Source organism: Cydia pomonella, chromosome 1, assembly GCF_033807575.1.
Source record: "Cydia pomonella isolate Wapato2018A chromosome 1, ilCydPomo1, whole genome shotgun sequence".
NCBI classification, from domain to species: domain Eukaryota; kingdom Metazoa; phylum Arthropoda; class Insecta; order Lepidoptera; family Tortricidae; genus Cydia; species Cydia pomonella.
In genome coordinates, this window is record NC_084703.1 from 1,570,783 (window position 1) to 1,596,243 (window position 25,461).

The window sequence follows — 25,461 nt, forward strand, 5'->3', positions numbered from 1 at the left end:
TATCCATGCCAAATTTCAGCTTTCTAGCACTAACGACCACGGAGCAAAGCCTCGGACAGACAAACAGACAGACAGACAGACGGACATGGCGAAACTATAAGGGTAGTTGACTACGGAACCCTAAAAACGAACGTTTCCGAGCCGATGGCAAAGGATTATGCACTACATCTGTACGGAACCCTAAAAAAGATGATTATAAAGATGATTGTTATGTTTTCAGTTGCTATTCTCCGCATACTTATGCCAGTCGTGCAAAGGCCCAGTAATATGCGGTGGCAGTGCCAAGCGGGCCCAGTGCCAGCAATGCCACGCGCCCTTCCAACTGCAAGGAGCCCTGGACACCTTGGAGCGAGCCAACGAGCTGCTATTGCAAGGTTTGTAGCACAACCTTCCAATACCTTCAAGAGCGTACTCCCATCTTAAAGGCCGGCAACGCACTTACAACCCCTCTGGTGTTGCGGGTGTCCATGGGCGGCGGTAATCGCTTACTATCAGGTGATCCGTCTGCTCGTTTGCCTCCTCTACCATAAAAAAAAAAAAAACAAACAAAAAAAAAGTGCTAATAGTATACAATCCTATTGTCGATAACGCTATCTATGATTAACTTTTCCAGCCTTCTCCAATTTAAAAACTGCTGTAATATTACACATTTATATTTTGTAATAAACATTCTCAAACTTGTAATGAAATGTTGACATGACTTACTTCAAAGTAGGTGCGGAAATACCACGTATCAGGTGCGATGAGTGAAGATGATATGTAAAGGAATTTCATACTGCCTTACACACCTAGACCTGTAAGGCAATCTTCTTTTGTTTTTAAACGTCAAATTATGGCACGTCATGGCAATCAACCATAAAAAAGCAAAATTCTACCAGTATGCTTTATTTTCTTTTCTTTTTTTGTTTGTTTATTATTATTTCCTAAAGAGGAACGAAAATTCGATTATTTTTGCACTACGACGCACGGTTTAGGAGATACAGCCCTATAAAGATTTCTGCATGAATGAAATAACATTATAGGGCTGTATCTTCTAAACCGCGCGTCGTAGCGCAAAAATAATCAAATTTGTCTCTGAATTAAAAAAACTACGAATTTATCTTTTAATTCGTTTTAAGTTTACAATGAATATATTTTGTTATTTTTAAAGTAACTATAGCTAAAGTTTCGAGTAAAATAAGCGTTAAAAATATTTCGGTGGCGCCACCACATATTCGCGAGTTCCACCAAGAGAGCAACGATGCCCCAACGTTGGCTATAATTTGGGTTAGTGAATATATCATAGAAAGTTTATAATATGTGTGTAGATAAAATAGTGTATGTAACTGTACATAATTAGGCATTAAAACACTCGTGTGATCCTTTTAAGAAACTCACTTCGTTCGTTTCTTAAACCCACACTCGTGTATTTTAATGCCCTTTATTATGTAGCAGTCACGTAAACTACTATTAATGAGCGAGTTCAAAATTTACATATATTGTTATCAATATCTAAATTATATTAACATTCCATTTCTAACATTTTATCAAATCATCGCTATAAAATGCTTCTAACACTTTTAGAACAGCAACATTATTTTTTTTTCAAGAAATTATACGACCTTTTTTTTAAAAGAAAACAATCTTTCAGCGGAACGCGCGCCATCTGTAGAAGCTCGCATTGAGCATGCCCACGCCGCCTACAAGCTAAAACAACAAGTGCTACACCGCCACCACGCCTCGCTGCGCGCCGCCGCCGATCGCCTAGCTAGACACTACGCCGACGCCGGTAAATGGTTTAAAAAAAATATGAATACAAAGAAATTGAGTCGATAATCTATACCAAGTCTCCAAACTTTTTTACCTGTGGGCCATATTGATCGATGTTTTTGCCGGGGGTCTAGTTTCCACTCTTAATCTTAGAGCAAAGAATTCATTTTAAGTGAAGATCACTCGGATACAGGCAACTATCAGTTGTTTCCACTGCCTGCCTGATTAATAAATAATAATAATAATGACTGCTAGAGCCTGGGATGCGTTTGGCAACCTCCCACGGGCCGGACTGTGGGCTGTCGCGTTGGATGTCCGCGGGCCGTGGCTTGGAGACCTCTGTAACTATACTAACATTTTAAGGTGGTAATAATCTGCTTTTACTACGAGGTCGTTATCCTAATTTTAGGTTTACGACTCAATGTTATTATAGTCTTGAGACTCTGAGTTCAGTTCAAATGATTGTTACTATACAGTAACTCCACGCCGCCTACAAGCTAAAACCACAAGTGTTAGACCGCCACCACGCCTCGCTGCGCGCCGACGCCGATCGGCGCGCGAGGCACTACGCCGACGCCGCTTAATACGTTACAGTACCATCACGCCGCCTGCAAGCTAAAACGAGTACAGCACTGGCACGTTTAAATATACTCACTCATTTTAGGAATTTATGTGGGACTTTATATTTATCTTTCTCAAAAAGGTTAAAAAAGGGCACGGAGTGCGTAGTCAATCAAAAATTAAAAAGTTTAAAACACTGCAGTCTCGACTTCAGGAGATAGAATTGCAATGTTGCATACCAAAAGTATGGAAACAAGCTTATATTTCTATAGAAAAGTGTAATATATACTAGAAATATATACTCATTAGAAACAAAATGGTAAATATAATAAGTTTTTTGGCTAAAAAATCATTTTTGGTACAAGCTTTTATCGCTGACTGCACTTTTCTTTCCACAGGCAACTAATACTCATCGAGCCAATTCTAAAAACCCCAAACACAGGTTGCGTTGTTTTATCACAGAGTTCCTATGGCCACCTCCTGTCTCCATCATCAGATCATCTCGATGGTACCATAATATTGCATTGTCACCCGACTTACATATGTATGCAAATTTTCAGCTTCATCGGAAACCGGGAAGTGGGTCAAATTTAACTTGCAAGATTACTGAAATATTCTGCCGTCGCCATTTAGTAACTTGTATATACTATGCCATTAACAATTTTTAGGGTTCCGTAGCCAAATAGCAAAAAACGGAACCCTTGTAGATTCGTCATGTCCGTCTGTCTGTCCGATTATTTGTCAATTTTTCACAGATTATTTGTTACGAATAAAATATGACATTGACATATCAAGGCGGTTTGTTCAATGTTTGTGCACTAGCCCCCGCAGAATTAACGACCGGTCTGGCCTAGTGGCTAGGCTCCTAAGTCTAAAAAATAAATTCAAAAATTCGATTCCTTACATTTTATTGAAAAAAAAAATTGTATGACAACTATACACATAAACGCAATATTTCAGAGTCAAAATGGCAATTTCCTTGATCTTCCATACATTTAGGACCGACTTATATGATGTGACGTCACATCACCTTATCATTTTGTTAGAGGCGTTTCAATCGTCGAGTGCGAGCGGAACTTTAACTCTCATTTCTGACCTTTGTGTTGCTTAAATGCCATGAGTCCTATATAGACATTTGATCCTCAGGAAAATCAAGATCGTTTGACATTATTTACAAAAAACTGTCAAGTAGCCAATTGTGTCTAAAAATAACTGCTGTCTACGTTTCTCTATTAATCTGCTGGAGCTTTATTTCATGCATGATGTTAAATAATTTATTTTAAATACAGTCAAATACCCTATTGTAGTTTGTGACTAGGTCGGTCTGTGTAACATTGCCCGCAAATATATCTTTATTTTGCGCAATATTCCCTATCGCCAGCTCTTTAACTTAAGAACTGTTTCCAGGTGAATTCACGAAGAGCGTGGAGCTGATCAAACAGAACATTCAAAGCCACGAATACCAGTTCGGGTCGTTTAGCGTCGAGGTACGTATCCATTATTAAATGCCGCTAGTTTTTGAAGTGAAAACTTAGCGGCGCTGTGCACTTTTTGGAATGGGGAAAAAATGTTAAACTCGCGACAGGTCACGTGACCGACAGATTCGTCAGATTGAAAATACGTAAGATGGCATGTGACCTGATTGAAAAACTGTTACAATGTCATTGAAGCCAGGAGAGTCGTTGAAATTATGGATGGAAGTTAGGAAATAATTGTTATAGTACTGAAGTGTTACATTTTTAATTTAATATTAATTGTCATGTTTTTGTATGATAGCGCAATAAATGTGTTACGTACGTGTGCTGGCTTGCTGGGTACCCCCGCAGATCTTATCTACCCACATGTCAATATATAACAAAATGAATATTATATTTTACCACATAAATGTTACTACTTTTATACTGAAAATTTAAGCAATTTGTGCAAAATTATCCCCTAACCATTCCAAAATATCAAAAATGCACAACGTTAATATTCAAGTTTTCACTTCTGCCGGCACTCCCGGAGTGCAACCTTGTTTTTATTATTCTTATTTATCAGATGAAAATCGTAAGACGGACAAGTGACGTCATGGTGACGTGCAAATTGAATGCCATCGAAGCCTGGTTACTACGGAAGGTGGAGATAAGGAACGAAATCTCCATCTACCAAAAAGTGTCATCAAATGCGCTACAATACCTAGAGTACTTGAACAAAAAAATCAAATCATAGACAGCGCACTTCACTCCGTCAATAGCGCCTAGGTTCTTAGCTACTCTAGCGCTACTCTGGAGAGATTTAGAACTATTATTTATAGCTGACAGCTGGACACTTTTGCAACAGTTCTACCATAAGAGATGTCACTCCTCTTAATTCCACACTCCACACTGGTTACTTTTGAAAAACCGTATCTCATTCAAGTGACATTTTATTTTCTTCATAATAAAAGCGCTGTCATAACGGTTAAAGAGGTTTAATCTTTGTTAATTGTGTTATATTGTATCTTTGTGTTGTTAGGTGTCCATGATTGTAGATACTCAAATTTTTTCTTACCAAAAAGTTAAATAACAGAAAAATTAAAAAAATTAAAATTCGTTTATTTCGAGTAACATAATGACTTATACATATTAATTTGGAACACTAGACTTAAACACTATACTACAAATACGAGTACACATGCATTAATACCTACAATAAAATTATACAAAGAAAATTAAAGTTTTTTAACACATTGACAGTTATCACCTATCTCAATGTGTTAACCACAGCGCTGCTGGGCGCATGGAGTCCACAGCAAAATGTCATGTACGGGCAAAACTTGTCCTCAATCATTGCCAGGACGCTGTTGGAGCTGGCGCGCACGCGTCGCACCAGAGATGCGGCTCGCAAGCGCATGGTAGCTTTAAAACACGCTACCTGCGCCTCCGCAAACATCCCTGATGCGCTGCAGTATCGCGGCAGCCCCATCAGTGCCCTGAACGCGTTATTATATTGTACTTGTAGGGCCCTATACGATCTCAAGGTGTACCTTCTCCATAGACTGCAAGTGTAGAATGTTGTGCAAAAAGCTCTGAATAAAGTCACCTTACTTTCTTTTGAGCATCGAGCAAATCTGCGTGCAATCATGTTAGCTCTGACCGATAAGGCCCTACGTTCCCGTTCTATATCAGCATCGTCCTTGAGGTCGGTAGTAACGATATGACCTAGATACTTGAACTGGTATACCCTTTGCAGGGCAACCGTGTTAAGTTTGATAGGTGGTATTACAGATGGTATTTTAGACTCGACCCCAAAAACCATATACTGACTTTTATCAACATTATACTTGAGTCCGTGCGTGTGTGCGTAATCCTCACATACTTTAAGCAACCTTCTGATGCCGCAGACTGACGCACTCAACAGCACCATGTCGTCGGCATAGCTCACATTGAAAAGAAAAGAAGCGTGATTGTTTTACTTAATATGATGGTGAACGATTCATCAGTGCATTTCGGATCGGCTTGACTCCTTGGCGCTGCGTAGAGATGTGGCCTCGCTCTGCATTTTCTATCGCATGTACAACGGGGAGTGCTCCGAGGAATTGTTCGGATTAATCCCTGCCGCTTCTTTTCGCCATCGCCCTACGCGACAACATTCCCATCCTCACCACTTAGATGGTTGGCAGTCCTCAACTGTGCGTTGTTCCAGGAACTTTCTGCCTCGCACAGCTAAACTGTGGAATGAACTGTCGCCTGCGGTATTTCCGGACCGATACGACCTTCGAACCTTCAAGAAAAGAGCGTACTCCCATCTTGAAGGCCGGCAACGCACTTACAACCCCTCTGGTGTTGCAGGTGTCCATGGGCGGCGGTAATCGCTTACCATCAGGTGATCCGTCTGCTCGTTTGCCTCCTCTACCATAAAAAAAAAATTAACATTTACTGATTGTGTCCTGCTCACGTCTCATGAATTACCCTGTATATGTTATATATTAACACTAAAATTCGCATTACAAAATATCTTCCACACTCAAATTTATTTACGTAGGTATAATAGAATCATCTCTTTTTATAGAACTGCTACTCAACTTCTCCAAAATATCAAAAATGCACAACGTTAATATTCAAGTTTTCACTTCTGCCGGCACTCCCGGGGTGCAACCCGTTGTTTGTTTTTTATACTACGACGGCGGCAAACAAGCATACGGCCCGCCTGATGGTAAGCAGTATCCGTAGCCTATGTATGCCTGCAACTCCAGAGGAGTTACATGCGCGTTGCCGACCCTAACACCCAGCACTGAGCTCTGGCTACATTACCGGCAAGAACACAACACTATGAGTAGGGTCAAGTGTTATTTGGCTGCGGTTTTCTGTAAGGTGGAGGTACTTCCCCAGTTGGGCTCTGCTCTAGATCTGGAATGACATCCGCTGTGCTGTGCCCTACTACACAGAGCGAGATGACATTCACAATTTTTTCAGTTTTATCAATCTATTTAAAGTTTGGATCAGGGACCGAAGCTAGTGCTATTTAGGCGACAGACCGGTGGCTCCGTTGAATGGCAATGTGGAGAGTAAATTAAACATCGACCATAATAAATTTTTTGTTATTTTTTTTTCCTGCACCAACATACACAAATGTCTCTGTTTGACCCAATGGTTGACTGGTAAAGATTGCCTTTTGGCATGAAGTTCGCCATTTGTACATGTTTCTTTATGTGTGCAATAAAGTTTAAATAAATAAATATAAATTAATAAATAAATCACAGTTATAAATATTTCAATTGGGTACTTGACACATGTTGAATATTATAACAAAACTTAGCTAAATGGATAGAAAATGAGCCATCCATTATAAAAAAAAGTGGAAATTAAAAAGACACATTGAGATTATAAAAAAATTAAGGCTATAGTCCCAAAAAACTTTTTTTTTAACTTTCGATACGGTAAAAGGAAATAGTACCATTCGATTCCTTACATTTTATTAAAAAATAAATTGTAAAACAATTATATACATAAACGCAATAGTTCAGGGTCTAAATAGCAACTTTCTTGATCTTCGGTACAATTTAGGACAGACTTATATGATGTGACGTCACATTACATTATCATTTTGTTAGAGGCGTTTCAATCGTCGAGTGCGAGCGTCAGACTTTAACTCTCATTTCTGACCTTTGTGTTGCTTAAATGCCATGAGTCCTATATAGACATTTCCTCAGGAACATCAAGATCGATTGACATTATTTACGAAAAACTGTGAAGTAGCCAATTATGTGCCTGTCCTTCATGAGGGAATCCATTTTTACTGTCAGGTGGCGCACGAGCTGAGGAAGCTGTCGGATGTGATGCTGGAGAGGATCTACAACTCGCAGCAGAACCCCGACTACCGGTGAGCCGTGATACTCCAAGTTCATTACACCGCGGCAGACCCGCCAATGTTATGAATAATATATAAATAAATTAATATAATAGGACATTATTACACAAATTGACTAAGTCCCACAGTAAGCTCAATAAGGCTTGTGTTGAGGGTACTTAGACAACGATATATATAATATATAAATATTTATAAATACTTAAATACATAGAAAACACCCATGACTCAGGAACAAATATCCATGCTCATCACACGAATAAATGCCCTTACCAGGATTTGAACCCGGGACCGTCAGCTTCGTAGGCAGGGTCACTACCCACTAGGCCATACATTTTTTTTTAGCTGAATATTATTATTATTTGTATGTCTCTTACAAATTCTCAGGACCATCAGGTCCCGGGCATTTTGAAGGCGTGCGTGGGGCCGAAGCCAACACGTAGAGGCCCCTTGTAATAAGACAATTTATTATTATTATTTTCATAATGGAAATATATATTATTAAAATACAAAAATCTCACAACATACATTGTGTTGTTATTACGTCAACATATTATTCCTTGTATTTGTCTTACTTCTTAGACTGAGGTTTTTTACAATATGGATATAAACGTAATATATAAAAACACATTAAAAAAAAAATACAAAACACATATAAACACTGTAAAAAATTTGGTCAAATTATTATTAGGCGGCGTTTTCGATTAAACCTTCTAGACAGTGTGATTTTCTCCGACATCATTATATTTCAACCAATCAAACCAACCTTGACAAATTATATGTGCACGTAGCGAATAGTTTCAATTTATAAATAAGAGTTTTCGGGTTTCATTAATGTCGAATTTCTATGAAAATATGACGTCTATTATTGGACACTCCCTCACTTTATTCTACGCAAACACCGCCTCCTTTAAAGTCCGTTAATTTCAAGGGATGATTCCTGAAGTTAAAGTTAAGATCCTATTTCTGAGGGAAAGTGTCATAGTTTGCTTCAAAAACAACGCTTTTTGGGTGTCATCGTCCAAAGGCTGAAATTATCGTGCTTCAGCGTACGATAAATGCTCTTTGGAACGTACATCGTACCGGAGCCCAAATTATCGTACGTGTACGATAATTATCGTAACACTCGGTTAAAGTCAGGTCGTTCAGTGATAGATCCAGGCGGTTTTGTATTTGGTTGATGAACTAATAAATGTCATAACTACCCGAACATGTACAAATTGTTTGTTTACTTTTATTTAAATACCTAAAGATACAGGGTATAGATTGATTCTAGTTAGATCTAAATTATCATTAATTTTCGTTTTTCCTCAGAGACTGGCTGCTAGAGACCCACAAGATCCTCAACAAGGCCGTTCAGCTGACGTCCCTGAACTACGGCACCTGGGAGCCTCTTGTGGCGCGCCTGAAGGAACACGAGGCCTACGCGGCTGCGCTGCTCGCCGAGAGCCGCGCGCCTCCCGTACAATCCGTACACCGCGATCTGCATTACAACCTTAAGATATAGCCCGCCTGTCGCCGAATAACAGGGTGACGTCGTTGCAACCACAAAATATCGTAGTAACCATAAAAATTGCAACCCCAAAATATTCTGACTGCAACCCCAAAACGTTCTCATCGCAACCCACAACATATTTTAATACGAACCCAAAATCATTCTTATGACAACCTAAAAATATTCTGACTGCAACACCCAACACATTCTTATTACAACCCCATATCATTCATATGGTAACCCAAAAATATTCTCACTGCAACCCCCAACACGTTCTTATTCCAACCCCATATCATTCATATGGTAACCCAAAAATATTCTCACTGCAACCCCCAACACGTTCTTATTCCAACCCCATATCATTCTTATGGTAACCCAAAAATATTCTCACTGCAACCCCCAACACGTTCTTATTACAATACCAAAATATTATCATAGTAACCCCAAAAAATCTTATTTCAGCCCAAAAAATTCCACAATTACACAAAACATTTTATTAATTATAACCTATACATTCATATAAAAGTACAGGCTGAACATTATTACAATCCAAAAACAACTTGAATATTAATAATCTCTGTGAGGCGGGCGTTCTTAACAAACTAATATTTAAACACGAACCAACGTATCATACGATTTTCATATCGACACGATGTGATAAACACAAATTATAAATAAAAAAATAGAATATATAAAAAGGTCTACTCCCATCTGTGCGCGCCGCCGACAAGTGGGACACACCTATAAAAGCTATGTGCCAATCACAAAGAAAAATGATGAATTAAATGGAGTAAAATTTTGTTTTCATTAATATTTGGCACGGTCTTATAGGATACATGACAATACAAAATATATAGTACAGTTTTGAAAATGTTTACTAATTATTGTACTAATTCGTGTAACATGGAAATTACTTTCTGTTTAAATTTACCTATTAAATATAGATTTTAAACTTTCAAAATGTCGGACTGTTTACGAATATTTTGTACTATATTTTTTTTTTTTTTTATTAAGTAGAAAATAAATGTTTTCCGCCAAACATTATGTATGGAAACATAGTTTTAAAAAATATATGTAATAGTCCACCTCTTTATTTCATATTTGTTTATTGCAAAACTTATACAATAACACACACTTAACAATGCCTGATCAGTAATATATGATCACGCGCCATGTTGCGGAATTTCATTGGAACTAATTTTTTCATACTAAACTAAACAGTCATTCTATATGAGAATAACAGCGCCCTCTTGACAACGATCATATATTTCTGGTCGGGCTTTATCATTCAATATCATAAGCAAAAATGATTGTAACCTGTAGCCGTCCACCATACAAGCAAAACTTGGTAGTCAAATTTGAATTTGAAAATAGAATTTAATTTGTTTTGTTTAAATATCGAACGGAACAAAACAAAAACAACTGTTCCATTTAAAAATTATTCAAATTTCATTGCAAGTAATTTGTACTAGTATTAGGATTTTGAAACCCAAGAGGTTAAGTAATTTAATCTGTGTTAGTCACATTTGGAATTGAAATATTTTATTCTACTGTATTTTCTGCACATCGAATAATTTATGTGATTTAGGATTTCATATATAATTACGGTAACTTAATTCTCATCAGTAGCTGCCTTCCCGCTGAGGAGACATGCAATAGGGTTGTTTCCAATTTTTTGAAACGCTTGTATTACGTTCTATATTAACTAAAAGTTGCCCTAAAATACAAATTTTATACTAAAAACGGCTTTAAATATGTTAAATTAACAAAATATATTTTGACAGATGCTTTCGCGCCCAAAACGCTCTTTGAAAATTGTGTGACCTCACAGTTTACGGTTTGACACATAACTACATACGCACGTAGAAGATACGAACTGTCAACTGACATTTGTCATTTGTTGTTTATCGCCTAACTGTCAACAGTGTCAATCCGAGAGTTGTGACGTCATCAGAATCTTCAAAGTCGTTTCGAGTTTGGTCATGTGACGTGCGCCACCAGATATTTTAAATTCAATATTAACAAAAATATGGTCATTACAGGTCCCCTAAAAGTAGTTTAACATGTTCTTATAATCCAAAAGAATTTATTGGAATATAATTCTGCCCTAAGATTTGTAGATGGAAACAACCCTATTGGCCAGGAGCATTGGTTCTCTTCGCCGCACCGCCGGATTACAACTAATATAAAAAAATAAATTGATTTTACTTCAGGCAAGCACCCAGAGAATTTAATTTTAACTACCTATACAATGTGAAATGACACGTGTCAAAAGTAAAAAAAAAAATATTTTTTAATTGCAATTTAAAATAAAATAAATCAAAATATACATCGTGTCATTCACGAAAACGTGTGTCAAGCGTTATGTCATGTTATTACAGGTTAGATTTGTTAAAATGGTGCGTCATCGTGGATGACACGTAGCATGGGTTGATTCCCGCACGTCTCTCAACTTCACCCCAGTGGGAAGGTAGCGTTATACCCATAGATCAGGTTAATAATTAGAGCATATGAGTCGACTCATGATCACATATTGGCGTTAGAGCGCAAGCATTTCTTTCGGATATTAGGTCATTACCTATGAAATTGGCGTTTTGTATGGAGAACTTTAACGAAATTCGATTTTTCATACAATGAATTTTGCGGATTATTTTGTGATGGCATTTTCAAACCAAACAAGTTTTGCCAGTAGTCTGAGTCATTTTTAAGACACATTTTCTATCTCATTTTTTTTTTTAATCTGTCCCGTCAGAGAAATATAAGTCATTTAAATACTCGAGCCGTCAGCACATGAAAAGAGCTGTTTTCAGGGCGGTATTCTGAATACATAAAACAATAAAGGTAGCAAATAATTGTATGTAAAATCGTTGTTATGTAGCGCACTAATGGAATTAAAAAATACTTCGAAGTTACTATTAAAATAAATAAACTATGACATGACTAATACTTATGAACAAAAACGCCAATTTCATAGGTAATGACCCAATATGTTGCACTTTTACTTATAAGGGCTTAGAGTCAGACCAAGATAAGTTAGCAGCGATTTTTGACAGCCCAGACAGTGCAAGTTTAAATGTTAAACTTAATAATAAAATAATAATAATTCAGCCTATATACGTCCCCCTGCTGGGCACAGGCCTCCTCTCATGCGCGAGAGGGCTCGGGCTATAGTCCCCACGCTAGCCCAATGCGGATTGGGGACTTCACATACACCTTTGAATTTCTTCGCAGATGTATGCAGAAATGTTAAACTTAGGCTATAAAAATCGTTGCCAATTTAAATTGGTTTGACTTATCCTGCCGTAGGGCCTTATTATCGTGGCCGACGTCGGCACCAACCTCGCGCCCGAGCAAGAACGTTTCCCGTTTCACGAAATATATCAATTTTTGACATGGAAAAATAATTTCTGTCGAAATGCAAAAAATGTTTAATGTATCAAACATTTTTGCAGTTGAACTATTTTTATTTAGGTACATCAAGAAATATTGTAAACGATGTGCTAATGTGTCATGGGTGTTTTCTATGTATTTAAGTATTTATAAATATTTATATATTATATATATCGTTGTCCAAGTACCCTCAACAGAAGCCTTATTGAGCTTACTGTGGTACTTAGTCAATTTGTGTAATAATGTCCTATAATATTTATTTAGTTTATTTAATATTTCGCGAAAACGATCCTATGGCCGAATATCGGGGCCGACGTCGCGGCCGATCGTTAGCCGTCCGAAGGCAGGATAAATGTAATACGCCCTTTAGAAAGCTAGCTACACACATTTCATACACAGTTCACACTTTTTCTAGATTAATGAATCTATGGAGAATAATATAATTAAGTCCAATAATCTCAATGAGACGTTTTTGTACTGGGTTTATTTTTAGAGTAATATCAAGTGCGCTCGATTTTCAATCGTACAAAAAGTTTATCGCAAATCAGGATTACCATCTAGGTTAGGATTAAGTTAAATGCTAGTAAATATTCGCAGGTCGAAATAAATAAGTGTTTAACTTATGAATCAATTTTTTGTACGAATGGAACACAATTTCAGTTTCGTTTAAGTTAGGACTAAACAATCAAAACACCAAAGTTGGCAATAATTTGGGAATAACACTCATTTTACGAATTTTGATGTTACAGTAATTAGCTTTAACATTTATTTTAGTAGTGTTGGTAAAGACTCGATTCTTAGTTTCTACTCGTGTCTACTCGTATTTATCTTTGACTCGATTCTTTGTTTCTACTAGTGTCTACTCGTATTTTTCTTTGACTCGATTCTTAGTTTCTACTAGTGTCTACTCGTATTTTTCTTTGACTCGATTCTTTGTTTCTACTAGTGTCTACTCGTATTTACCTTTGACTCGATTCTTTGTTTCTACTAGTGTCTACTCATATTTATCTTTGACTCGATTCTTTGTTTCTACTAGTGTCTACTCGTATTTTTCTTTGACTCGATTCTTAGTTTCTACTAGTGTCTACTCGTATTTAACTTTGACTCGATTCTTTGTTTCTACTAGTGTCTACTCGTATTTATCTTTGACTCAATTCTTTGTTTCTACTAATATTTAAAAGCTTTTATTTAACTTGCCCTGTTAGTATGTATGGGACAAATCTTGCAAGTTAAATTTGACCCACTTCCCGGTTTCCGATGAAGCTGAAAATTTACATACATATGTAAGTCGGGTGACAATGCAATATTATGGTACCGTCGAGCTGATCTGATGATGGAGACAAGAGGTGGCCATAGGAACTGTGTAAAACAACGCAACCTAATGGTTTTTGGGGTTTTTTAAATTGGTTCGTGCCTGTGGAAAGAAAAGTACAGTCAGCGATAAAAGCTTGTACCAAAATGAATTTTTTGCCAAAAACTTATTTTTACCGTATGACCACCCAAATATAGTCCCAAATGAACTCGAATATGTTCATTTAGGCTGGACTATTATTTAAATGTAGTAGTTCTATGGCCGAATATGTTTACTCACACGAATAAAAGACAAAGACGAATAGAACATTGGTAATTGTAGGTACGTGGGCGATACCGAAAGTACGTACAAAGAGCTACTTAAATGTACTGTTAAATAAAACATTTACTGTTTGAAAATATAACTCTTTATCATTTTTTGATTTACAATGTATTTAGGTGTGATTTGTATTTTAGGAATGCTAGGAGTGTCAAAATTGTGTGTTATAACTCGAGAATTTTTTTTATTTTTAAGACTCGAGTCTTACCAACTCTATTTCGGCATAATTCTCGACAATCAACGTTTTAGATATTGTGAGTTTTACACGTAGAATTGTATATACCTAGTAGGTGTTTTTGTAATTAGTCAAATATTCAAATATAAGAAAGTGGTATTGTATCTAATATCGATATTGAAGTTTCCACATTAAAGATTATTGCAGCAATTATAGGCATTTTTATTACTCAATAGAAATTGATTTAATTATAAGTACCGGGATAAAATCCGGGAATTATTCTTTTTTCATTTATTAAATACAAATATTTTTTCCCCTGATAATTTCTTCAAAAGTACCGATGTATATAAATAGTAAGTGTTACTCTCTCCGCAGATGAAAACAACCAAGTTGTCTCAGTCGGTGTAACTAATACTTCGTTAAAGTTCGCGTTGTTTGCATCTCGGACGTAATGATTCTACGTCGACACATCGTTAGCGCGTTCTATCTCGGAGGTGGCGTCATCTCTCGACAAATTCATGTATTTCAACCCTTAAAAATAATCTCATGCGATTGGAAATAATAATAGATTTTTCACCACACCAACTGGTAAAGGCCCTCTTGATTGTTCAAAAATTAATAAGAAAGTTGTTTTTTATCCACATGTGGGGCAAAGTAATCAGATACTTATTTTGAGTTATTTTCGTATGCTAGCTGGTAGAATTGACTTTTTAAATTATGATGTTGAATAATTTTTTCATTCGAATTTGATTCTTATGGTATTTCATAATTAGTACCTTTCTCGCATTTTTGTGTTTCACTCGGGAGGCAAAGTTTGTTTAACCCTCGTGCCTTAAAACCCTCGCAACGCTCAAGATTCCACTTCTCGAACCACTCGCTACGCCAGTGGTTCAATTTTGGAATCTTTCGCTTGCTCGGGTATCAATTAGAACGAGCGGTTAAACAACAACTTTGCCCCCTTGTAAAACAAATTTTGCATAATACAATGTGTTAATAGTTTTCAGTATATATCATTCCCGGTTTTATCCCTATTCACCCCGGTTGACGGTATTCAATACAAAGTTAAAACGTAGCCATTGGTTGTACAAGGTGCCCACGAGGAATTTAACCACGCATTTCTAACGCCAAAAGATAGAAAAAATGTTATATGAGATTAGGTAATATTCACAAAAAAAAAGTAGATTTTACTATATTAAACACAACTAATGACTGCGTGTAAAGCGAAGCTTTGTCTTGTAATTATCCAATGGGCACATTCAAATGTGTCATTATCAAACAAAAGTCACTTTGTCATATGCCATAAGGGCGCATTGTCGATTTATTAGTTAAAAAAAAACAAGCTATGTACATCCTTATGGTAAGCGGCAAAGTGGTACCTTTTTAGGGTTCCGTAGCCAAATGGCAAAAAACGGAACCCTTATAGATTCGTCATGTCCGCCTGTCTGTCCGATTATTCACAGCCACTTTTTTCCGAAACTATAAGAGCTATACTGTTCAAACTTGGTAAGTAGGTGTGGTTACACCTACTGCGGTTGCATTAAGATTTTTACACAAAAATAGAAAAAAAAAACAATACATTTTGGGGGCTCCCCATAATTAGAACTGAAGCTCAACTTTTTTCATTAAACCCATACGTGTGGGGTATCTATGGATAGGTCTTCAAAAATGATATTTAGGTTTCTAATAACACTTTTTTCTAAACTAAATAGTTTGCGCGAGAGACACTTCCAAAGTGGAAAAATGTGTGTCCCCCCCCCCCCCCTGTAACTTAAAAAATAACAGAATGAAAAATCTAAAAAAAAAATATATACATTACCATGCAAACTTCCACCGAAAATTGTTTTAAACGAGATCTAGTAAGTAGTTTTTTTAATACGTCATAAATGGTACGGAACCCTTCATGGGCGAGTCCGACTCGCACTTGGCCGCTTTTTTTTTAGTTTAAATCATTAAAAATAAAACTAAAAACTGCTCATTAAGCTCATTTATTTCATAATCCTTTCATACAGTCTAACATTTACATTATACCCCCGCGGGTTAAACACGCCCGTTGCTGCCCAACGTTCCAAATACGGAACGCCGGAGGCAACAGGCGTTCACAACAATGACTTGCCTAGTCCACTAAATTTAAACATACTACCATTTTATTACATACATGAGAGCAATGGAAACGTCACTGTATATTCCTAGTGACCCATTTTGCTCTGTAGTGTAGAAATCTAAAAATACAAGTAGAGAAGTATTTGTGACGTTGCCAAGCGAAAAGTCCCACTTTGTCGCTTTCCATAGCACACAAATATAAGCAAATATCATCCTTATGGTAAGCGCCAAGTGGAGCCTTTGACTATACCCTGTATCTTTAGGCATTTAAATAAAAGTAAACAAACAATTTGTACATTTTCGGGTAGTTATAACATTTATTGGTTAACCAACCAAATACAAAACCGCCTGGATCTGTCACTGAACGATCTGACTTTAACCTACATTATTTGATCATGTAATGTTTTAATCTACTCTAAACTGGCTTACGGAGCCATTTCAGGGTAGATTCTGTTCACTTTTATTTAAATACCTAAAGATACAGTATAGACTTCGACACAATTACTTATATTCGCTGGGGTGACACAATTTCCAATTTTTCAGGACTAATCATAACAGCCGTATTTGCTTCTGATAATCAGTTCCTTGTTCCACTTGTTTTGGATCTCGAGCTAGTTTTTAAGCCATGATATTGTACACAGGGCTCGGAAACCGGTTAATTTTTTAAACCGTTATCATCTACTTGGCGCAAGACCTTTTAATTTCGGCTTCGCTCGAAAATCTATTAATTTTTAAACCGAAGAACTGGTTTACTCAAATTAACCGGTTTAGAGCAACAAAAACCGTTCTAAAAACGTTCGCGTTCTTATAAAAGTTCGGAGGAAAACCGAAATAAACCGGTTTTTTATAAACCAGTTCAGAGCCTTGATTGTACGATATCTATTTAGTGTACCTATTAAAGTAAAATAAAAAGGACTCTGGCCATCAAATTCGTGTCGCTATCGAAGCGGCCAAAATGTTCACAAATATCTGAACTAAACCTAATAACATTAAGACGTTAGAGTCAAACCAAGATAAGTTAGCAGCGATTTTGATAGCCCAGACGGTGCAAGTGTTATTTTAAACGTCAAACTTTTATGAAATGCTATCAAAATCGCTGCTAACTTATCTTGGTCTGACTAAGTGCATGTTCAGATAGTTATGAGCACCTTGTACAATGCACATCATTTAGGAATTATCACGAACGTCTTTACAATATTAGCCCTGTCTGGCCCCTGTTTCACAACGCTGACAATTGTAGTAACAAACGGGGCACGGCACATTGCGTCCGATTCGCACGTCGTCGCTCCGACGTGCGAGCGGGATGTCGCTATAATACGCGCATAGCTTTGTCTCGCTCAAACTTCGGAGCGGATCGAATCGAACGCTGTGTGCCATGCCCCTAAACATATCCGGGTGAGGTTTCATTAGCTGCACATTACTTCACTGCACTGTTCGTCAACACCAGTGATCGGAACTATGGGAGTAAAACTTTAACAAAACTTATCAAGCGGACGTAAAAAGAGTGCTTATAGCCTTAAAAATATTCGAATGTCTATGAATGTAAATATTTTATGGCTGGAAGTACTATACTATTCCTATCCCTATGGACATGAATATTTTTAGGGCTGTATGCACTATTTTATGTCCGCTTAACAAGTTTTGTTAATGTTTTACTCCCATAGTTCCGATCACTGGTCAACACACAAAGGCAGTAATTTTTCCACTTTACATTTATTCCAAGTTTATTTTGACACAGTCTGTTGTATATCGACCACAGATGTAACCGTTTCTTGTTTCAATCTTTATTTTTGACTTAGGAGCATTTAAAAAGTTGTAAATCTGTTTTTTTACACGAACAAAAAAGAAAGAAGTCAAACATAGGGGCATAGCATTGATAGATCTGTAAAATCTAAGACAATTTCGTGCTTCGAATTTGACAGGAAAACGAGATGGCGCTGTTCACCCCCATACATTTTGCGTACGGAAGGTGGAGGTAAGGAAATAAATCTCCATGTACCAAATAGTCTCATCAGAAAACCTTAAATAGGTGGCGCTACAATACCTAGAATACTTGAATAAAAAAATCAAATCATAGACAGCGTAATTCACTCCGTCAATAGCGCCCAGGTTCTTAGCTACTCTAGCGCTACTCTGGAGAGATTTGGAACTATTATAGCTGACAGCTGGACACTTTTGCAACAGTTCTACCATAAGAGATGCCACTCCTCTTAATTCCACACTCCATAATTTTGCGGTAACTCTCGATTGTCAAAAGTTGACGTTTGACAATACAGTGACCGTAAAACATACGCCGTACAGCGCCATCTGTTTTGGATGTCAAATTAAGGGGCACTGTTTTTACTTAGACTTGACCTCTCTATTACAATAAATTCTCTTTGGTTAATATACATCAAAATATGTTAAAATATTCTCCAGAGAGGAAAATGGGGTCTCCCTTTATATGTGGAAGCGGCCACAGTGGATGCTCTTAATCCTATCTCCTACATAATATGACTCTGTACGTAATTTCAAGTCAAATACATAACAAACTGTAACATCTTGTAAGTTTAACTGTTGTATTTACAATTATTTACATTTATATAGCTAACAGACGTAAGATATACACAATATATACAATCAAAGGGTTCAACAAAATTTGCTAAGAAGCTTTTAGAGCTCTAAAGACAAGACCTGCGCGGTGACCAGAATACAAGGTGCCCGTGAGCATTGCGAGAGATTTTAACGGTGCATTCCTGATGGCAACAGAAGCAAAAAATGTTATGACTTTTTGTGAAATTCGACAAAATAAATTTTTCGACCTCTTTTTTTGAACACATACATAAAACGTAATTTTTATTGATAAACACATAACCTAAAATTAACTAAAAAGTTTTTTTTTTATTTGGGGGTAGCCTCTCAAATACATTTTTTTAATATTTCGATGTCAATCAATAGGTATGTCCAGACTAGACCTCAAAGTGGCAATACCGCAGTCAAAAATGTGTTTAGTGCCGACTCATGGCGAAAGAATGATTTCAAAAAAACATTTAATTATCTCTGAAACTAGGCCTAACCCAGAAAATTTTATATGACATTTTAGTTTCTAAATATTACCAGGAATGCTTAGTTAAAATGTCTCGCAATGCTCACGGGCACCTTGTATTAACTGGACACTGTGTTGAACGAACACATGTTTCAAATTGGGAAGAAACAAGATGCGACATGCAGGTTCTGCCAGGAGTCAGAGGAGACTGCAATGCACATTCTCTGTTCCTGTGGACCACTAATGTCAAAAAGAAGTACCCACTTAGGGCGGCACGTTGCAACCCTATGAGGTACAGAACATTACGGCCTAAAGAATCTGGAATTTCCTGGTTTCAACGGGCATCAGTAATTAACTTTAAAGGGCTGTCACAATAGATCACTGCCTGGTCGACGTGGCACTCAAAGGCCCACAAACCCCAATAATAATAAATAAGATATACACAGACAGATATCATTTAAGGTTATACAAAATGAAGACCTTAACATTTTAAAAGTATAACATGGTCCTTTTCTAGCAATATCATAAAATTCTACTCATTGAACGCAGAGAACCCTTGTCGACTTGTACCCGTGCGAAAAAGCCTATGTACCAGTCGCTATTAGATATATCGGAGCAGCCAAGACGCTCACAAATATCTGAACACGCCTTTATTGTCTAAGTTGGCAACGATTTTGATAGACCGGCCTGTGCAAGTGTTAAGTAAACGTCATAATTTATATTTTTCGTGTTGTACTGATAAATCCGCTACTCGACGCTAGATGTCGACTACGAAAATAAACGGTTTGGTAACTGATGTATGGAGAGAGCACTCTATGTTTGCTTATTTCTCTATGCCATAAATAAAAAAAAAAGCTATAAAACTTATTTTTGCACAACGTTTTTATCTGTATATGAAGTGAACACTCTAAGATTACTTATTTCTCTGTCTAAAAAGAAAATTTTCTCGGTAAAAACGGACGTACACGCGGTGTTTTTTTTTTAACTCCGTCAACTCCGGGGTATGGCTAAATAAAGGAAAAGAAATGGCATAATTAATATTCAATTTTTTTAATTTATTGTTCATAAAAAGTAATTAATAGCGTTTTAACACAGATATTATATTGAAATCCTCCAAACGATCAAAAACTATGACATTTCGAATATCGATCGTACATTCACGTCTGAAAACATCGACACGATCGAAGTGCCTAAAATATGTATACACCATCTTATGACCCATATATTAGGGTAGTGTATACATCTTTTTGGCACTTTGTCCGTATCGATATTTTCAGACGTGACCGTACGAGATACTACTTGCATTTATTAGCAAATGTATACTACACTAATCAATATGTAACCAGGCCCTAAGGCAAGTGTACACGCTCCTGGGCCTTCTCAGATAAAAATAAATCATTGATGTCCAAAACGGAGTAAAATAGATTTTTATATTATTATTCAAATTTGTTACGCAGCATTGCAGTATTAATACCAAGGCACTGCGAACTTCAAAACATATAAAATAAAAAAATAAAAACGTAAAAAAATGAATACCGGTTTCTTTAAAAAAGTTACTTAAATTAAGCTCAGGAATGCACTCTTAAAAATAACGGACTTTTAAATAACACCGAATAAGCGGCCTAACTATTCCATTTTCCATTCTTGCTTGCGGGTCTCGGAAACCGTTTTATTTTTTAAACCGTTTTCGTTCATTCATCTGAGAACAAAATCGACTTCGTTTCCGTTTTCCGGTTAAAGAACTGTTTCATTGAGATATAGTCAGACCAAGCTAACTCTGCAGCTTGAAAGGCCTCAACATTGCTAATTAAATTTATGGCAGTCGTATTGGGATCAATGAAAGTTCTACGTTTTAAAATCCGTTTTCTGTACTTACTGCACGTTAACGGGTTATTCAATATCGGTTGCCAGCAAGGCTAGGCACCGGTTTATAAAATACCGGTGAATACCGGTTTATTTCGGTTTTCCTCCGAACTTTTATAAGAACGCGAAAGTTTAGAGAACCTTATTGTAACCTAAAAAAACGGTTTATTCGACGAGCGACGATACGGCCAGCTTTGTGGTGTACCACGTAAACAAACACCAACATAGGTAGAAACCGGTTTTTATTGTACTAAACCGGTTAATTTGACACGAACTGTTCTCTCAACCGGTTTAAAAATAACGGTTTTTCGAGCGGAACCGAAATCAAAAGATTTTGCGCCAAGTAGATGGTAACGGTCTAGAAATTTAACCGGTTTTCGAGCCCTGCTTGCTCGAATAAGTTGAGATCGTTCATCTGTATGTTACATATACTTTGGGTTTATGCTTGCCGCATAACTGGCGACTAAGATCATAATGCTATCTCCTTTACCCTTGTTAAAACCAACCAAGAGTGAAAGAAATGGAGTTATGACTCGACTCGCTACTGTGTTGCGGCAAGCGTAGTCAAAATCATGTTAATGATTTCGATACTTAGTACGCATAGGTCTAAAATAAAAACCATTATTCTATATTAAACTTATCTCTATTCATCGCACGAATAATTAAAAATATTGATTTCATATAGAATACATTAAGGTCAATATTTAAAACTCTGCTATATCACACTCATAATAACAAAGAATAGACAACTCGCACTTATACATAAATAGCTAAAATTAATCAAATGGGAACTTCGTGTTATCTAATTATTAAAAATACAAAATAATGTACACAATTAAATACAATTAAGTTTAATCGATTAATACGAAAAGCACCATTTAGTATTAAATTCATATGGACATTGGTTCTTTTCGAATTAATAGATTCAAATGTCCACGGGGTAACGGCTTTCAAACTTTTCTAAACGTACGCTCGCCATTATATATCTGGGCGGGGAAGGTGCTCAAAAATATCTGAACACGATACTATAGTCGAAAATTGCTCGCCATTATGTTTTACTCCGTACCGAGTAGCGTCATCGGGAGTACGCGTCGGCGGACCGACGTCGGATATCGAATAATTTTCGATTTAAAATATTTGGGTGGGGTCGAAGCCATATATGACAGTTATAAGATGCAAATGTATTGACAGCATATATTATACAGTGGAACTATGTTAAGTGGGACCTGGGTAAGTGAGAAAACTCTATAACTGGAACGCATGCTGCTGTCCCGAGACTTTACCACTGAATTGGCTACTTGACTGTTTTTTGTAAATAATGTCAAACGATCTTGATTCTCCTGAGGATCAAATGTCTATATAGGACTCATGGCATTTAAGCAACACAAAGGTCAGAAATGAGAGTTAAAGTCTGACGCTCGCACTCGACGATTGAAACGCCTCTAACAAAATGATAAGGTGATGTGACGTCACATCATATAAGTCTGTCCTAAATGTATGGAAGATCAAGGAAATTGCCATTTTGACCCTGAAATATTGCGTTTATGTGCATAGTTGTCATAAAATTTATTTTTCAATAAAATGTAAGGAATCGAATGGTACCATTTTCTTTTCTATTTTTGAAAGACAAAAAAAAAATTTTTTTTTGAGACTTCAGAGCCTTGTATATTTTTATAATCTCAATATATTTTTTTTAATTCCACTTTTTTATAATGGATGGCTCATTTTCTATGCATTTAACTAAATTTTGTTATAATATTCAACATGTGTCAAGTACCCAATTACCTCTGTTAGTGGTACAAAAGAGTCTCTGTATCTGAGATGAGTCCTGTCGATTTTTTCGTCAAAACCTCTATAACTGAGACAGTGTTTTTACCTCTTTTACCGAGACTGTGTTTTAAAGAGCTTTTTTGCTAACTTGTTTTTCTTGAATTTTATATTGTATTAGCCTCTATTACTGAGATGCTGTCAACTTCGGGCCTCTTTAACCCTTTACCAGGCTCCGTTTCGTTCTTGGGAGAATCAACTTTTTAGCGTCACTCGTTGCCATGGTTACGATTAGTTGTCCAGGGGACAAAAGTTCATTGAAATACTGATTTTATGGTACTTAAATGTATCAAACTTGAGTTTTTGTGGTCGTTATAACCAATGTCCATAATGGGCCCCCTACTAAGCATGTTAATAGAACGGCATACAACGTCTCTTCAAACAAACTGTGCCACTGTTGTCCCTTGGACAACGGGACAGGATAACAAACCAAAAAAAGTTTATTCACCCTCTTAGACTAATTTTGGACTTTGGCTTATTGTGCGTAATGAGAAGAGTCTATCATCCGGGTGTTCAAATATTTGAAATATGCCGAAACGATGGCTCAAGTGTCTGTGTGGAATTTAATATTCCAAAAATCGACTTTATATCGAAAAAATTAAAGACAATATTCAGTTTCAATTTTCGGAAGGACAATGACAACTGAAGCTTAAACACTTTTGAGTGTGTTCAGATATTCGTGAACACTTTGGCCGGTCCGATATATCTGATGGCGACTTTTTGATGGCTTTTTTTAAGTATATCCATAGTCTATTAAAATTGTACGGAACCATTTTCCCTAAAAGCGAAATGAAGTGAACGTCAGCCAAGTGTCATGGTAAAAAATGACATCGTATTAAACTAAATGTATGAAGCACTTATTTCTTATTCAAAATCACCCCGCAGCGCAATCACAGTATGTGGGCCATGTGTCCAAAAAAATCTTCACACACTTAACAACAAAGTAGCGTCTTAACTCCTCTGCAGAATTTGAAATAGAAGTGGATTGTCAAAGAAAACTTTGTAGCCACAGTAAATTTACAGCAATCTTACGACACATGATTAACCTTTTGAACGCCACGCCTATCGCACGCGGCGCGTAATCGTGAACCTTGTCGGTACGCATGAAGGTTGATATTGGGTTGTAGCCGCGCGCGTCATATGACGTCTTTGGTGGTTAAAAGGTTAAAACATTTAGGACGCCTTTTGACTTTGATCCTTATTCTTTCACTGATACGCTCCGGCTGTGGAATGAGCTCCCTGCCGAGGTTTTCCCGAGGGTCTACAGTATGGGGTTCTTCAAAAAAGGAGTGTACAGGTTTTTAAAGGGTCGGCAACGCGCATGTAACACCTCTGGTGTTGCAGGCGTCCATAGGCTACAGTGACTGCTTACCATCAGGCGGGCCGTATGCTTGTTTGCCACCGACGTGGTATTTAAAAAGTTTTAAATATCAAAGTGGCGCCATCTAACGGATCCAAGCCGCCCGGTAGATGGCGCCACTTTTTGATATTCAACAAACAGTGAAAGAATAATGATCAAAGTCAAATGGCGTTGCAATAGTTACAATCACATGTCGAAAGATGGCAGTGAATTTACTGTGGCCGCAAAGTTTTCTTTGACAATCTACCTCTATTTCAAATTCTTTTGATACTATGTATGTAATTAACTTATTAGCGTGTGTGTGGAGGTCTGCCATCTTGTGGCCTGAATCGGAACCATAAACATGTACATTTACACGTCACGTGTTTTCTTGTGCATAGTAGGTTCTGCCATCTTGTGGGCTACATCGGAACAATAAACATCACATTTACGCTTCGCACCAAAAATTTGACAGCTCCTGTGCTGCCTCCTACAGTTCATGTACGGTCCTTATTCACTGTAATAGTTAGTGCGGTTGCAGACGTCTCTGCCGTCACTGAGTAAGGTTCTCACGTCACTCGTATTCAGGATTAGCCTCGGGCTTCGAGCATCTCGTAGTCTTCGTTGTTGTCACCTTCGTCGTCTTCCTGAAAGGTGAGTTATTTATTTACAAGGGGGCATAGTTGTTTAACCGCTCGTGCTAATATTGATACGGTACGGTATAGCGGACCCGGGTACGTACTTAAACTACGTCCAAAAGAGAGGTATGGGCATTGTGAATGTCATCTCGCTTAGTGTGGTAGCGCACAGCACAGCGGATGTCATTCCAGATCTAGAGAAGAGTCCAACTGGGGAAGTACCTCCACCTTACAGAAAACCGCAGCCAAATAACACTACACCCTACTCATAGTGTTGTGTTCCTACCGGTGAAGGTTGCCAGAGCTCAACGAGAGTGCGGAGTGTTAAGAGTCGGCAACGC

General features: G+C 37.2%; 2 protein-coding genes across 3 annotated transcripts in view; one reads left to right on the top strand and one right to left on the bottom strand.

Annotated features, from left to right (window-relative positions):
• The window catches only part of LOC133526114 (SET and MYND domain-containing protein 4-like), a 51,805-nt gene extending 37,266 nt beyond the window's left edge, over window positions 1–14,539 (top strand). The window contains exons 14-18 of one of the 2 annotated variants that reach the window (XM_061862594.1): window positions 221–374; window positions 1,631–1,768; window positions 3,718–3,797; window positions 7,577–7,653; window positions 8,953–14,539. In XM_061862594.1, the coding sequence (XP_061718578.1) occupies window positions 221–374; window positions 1,631–1,768; window positions 3,718–3,797; window positions 7,577–7,653; window positions 8,953–9,145 (642 nt within the window). In that variant the 3' untranslated portion in view covers window positions 9,146–14,539. Of the gene's footprint in view, window positions 1–220; window positions 375–1,630; window positions 1,769–3,717; window positions 3,798–5,976; window positions 6,555–7,576; window positions 7,654–8,952 lie in introns of those variants that run through there. The other variant, XM_061862602.1, reaches the window with a different exon arrangement.
• Window positions 14,540–16,297: 1,758 nt separating this feature from the next.
• The window catches only part of LOC133526450 (transcriptional repressor CTCF-like), a 30,947-nt gene continuing 21,783 nt past the window's right edge, over window positions 16,298–25,461 (bottom strand). Inside the window, exon 12 of the mRNA XM_061863089.1 lies at window positions 16,298–25,129. Within this exon, the coding sequence (XP_061719073.1) occupies window positions 25,073–25,129 (57 nt within the window). The 3' untranslated portion in view covers window positions 16,298–25,072. The remainder of the gene's footprint in view (window positions 25,130–25,461) is intronic.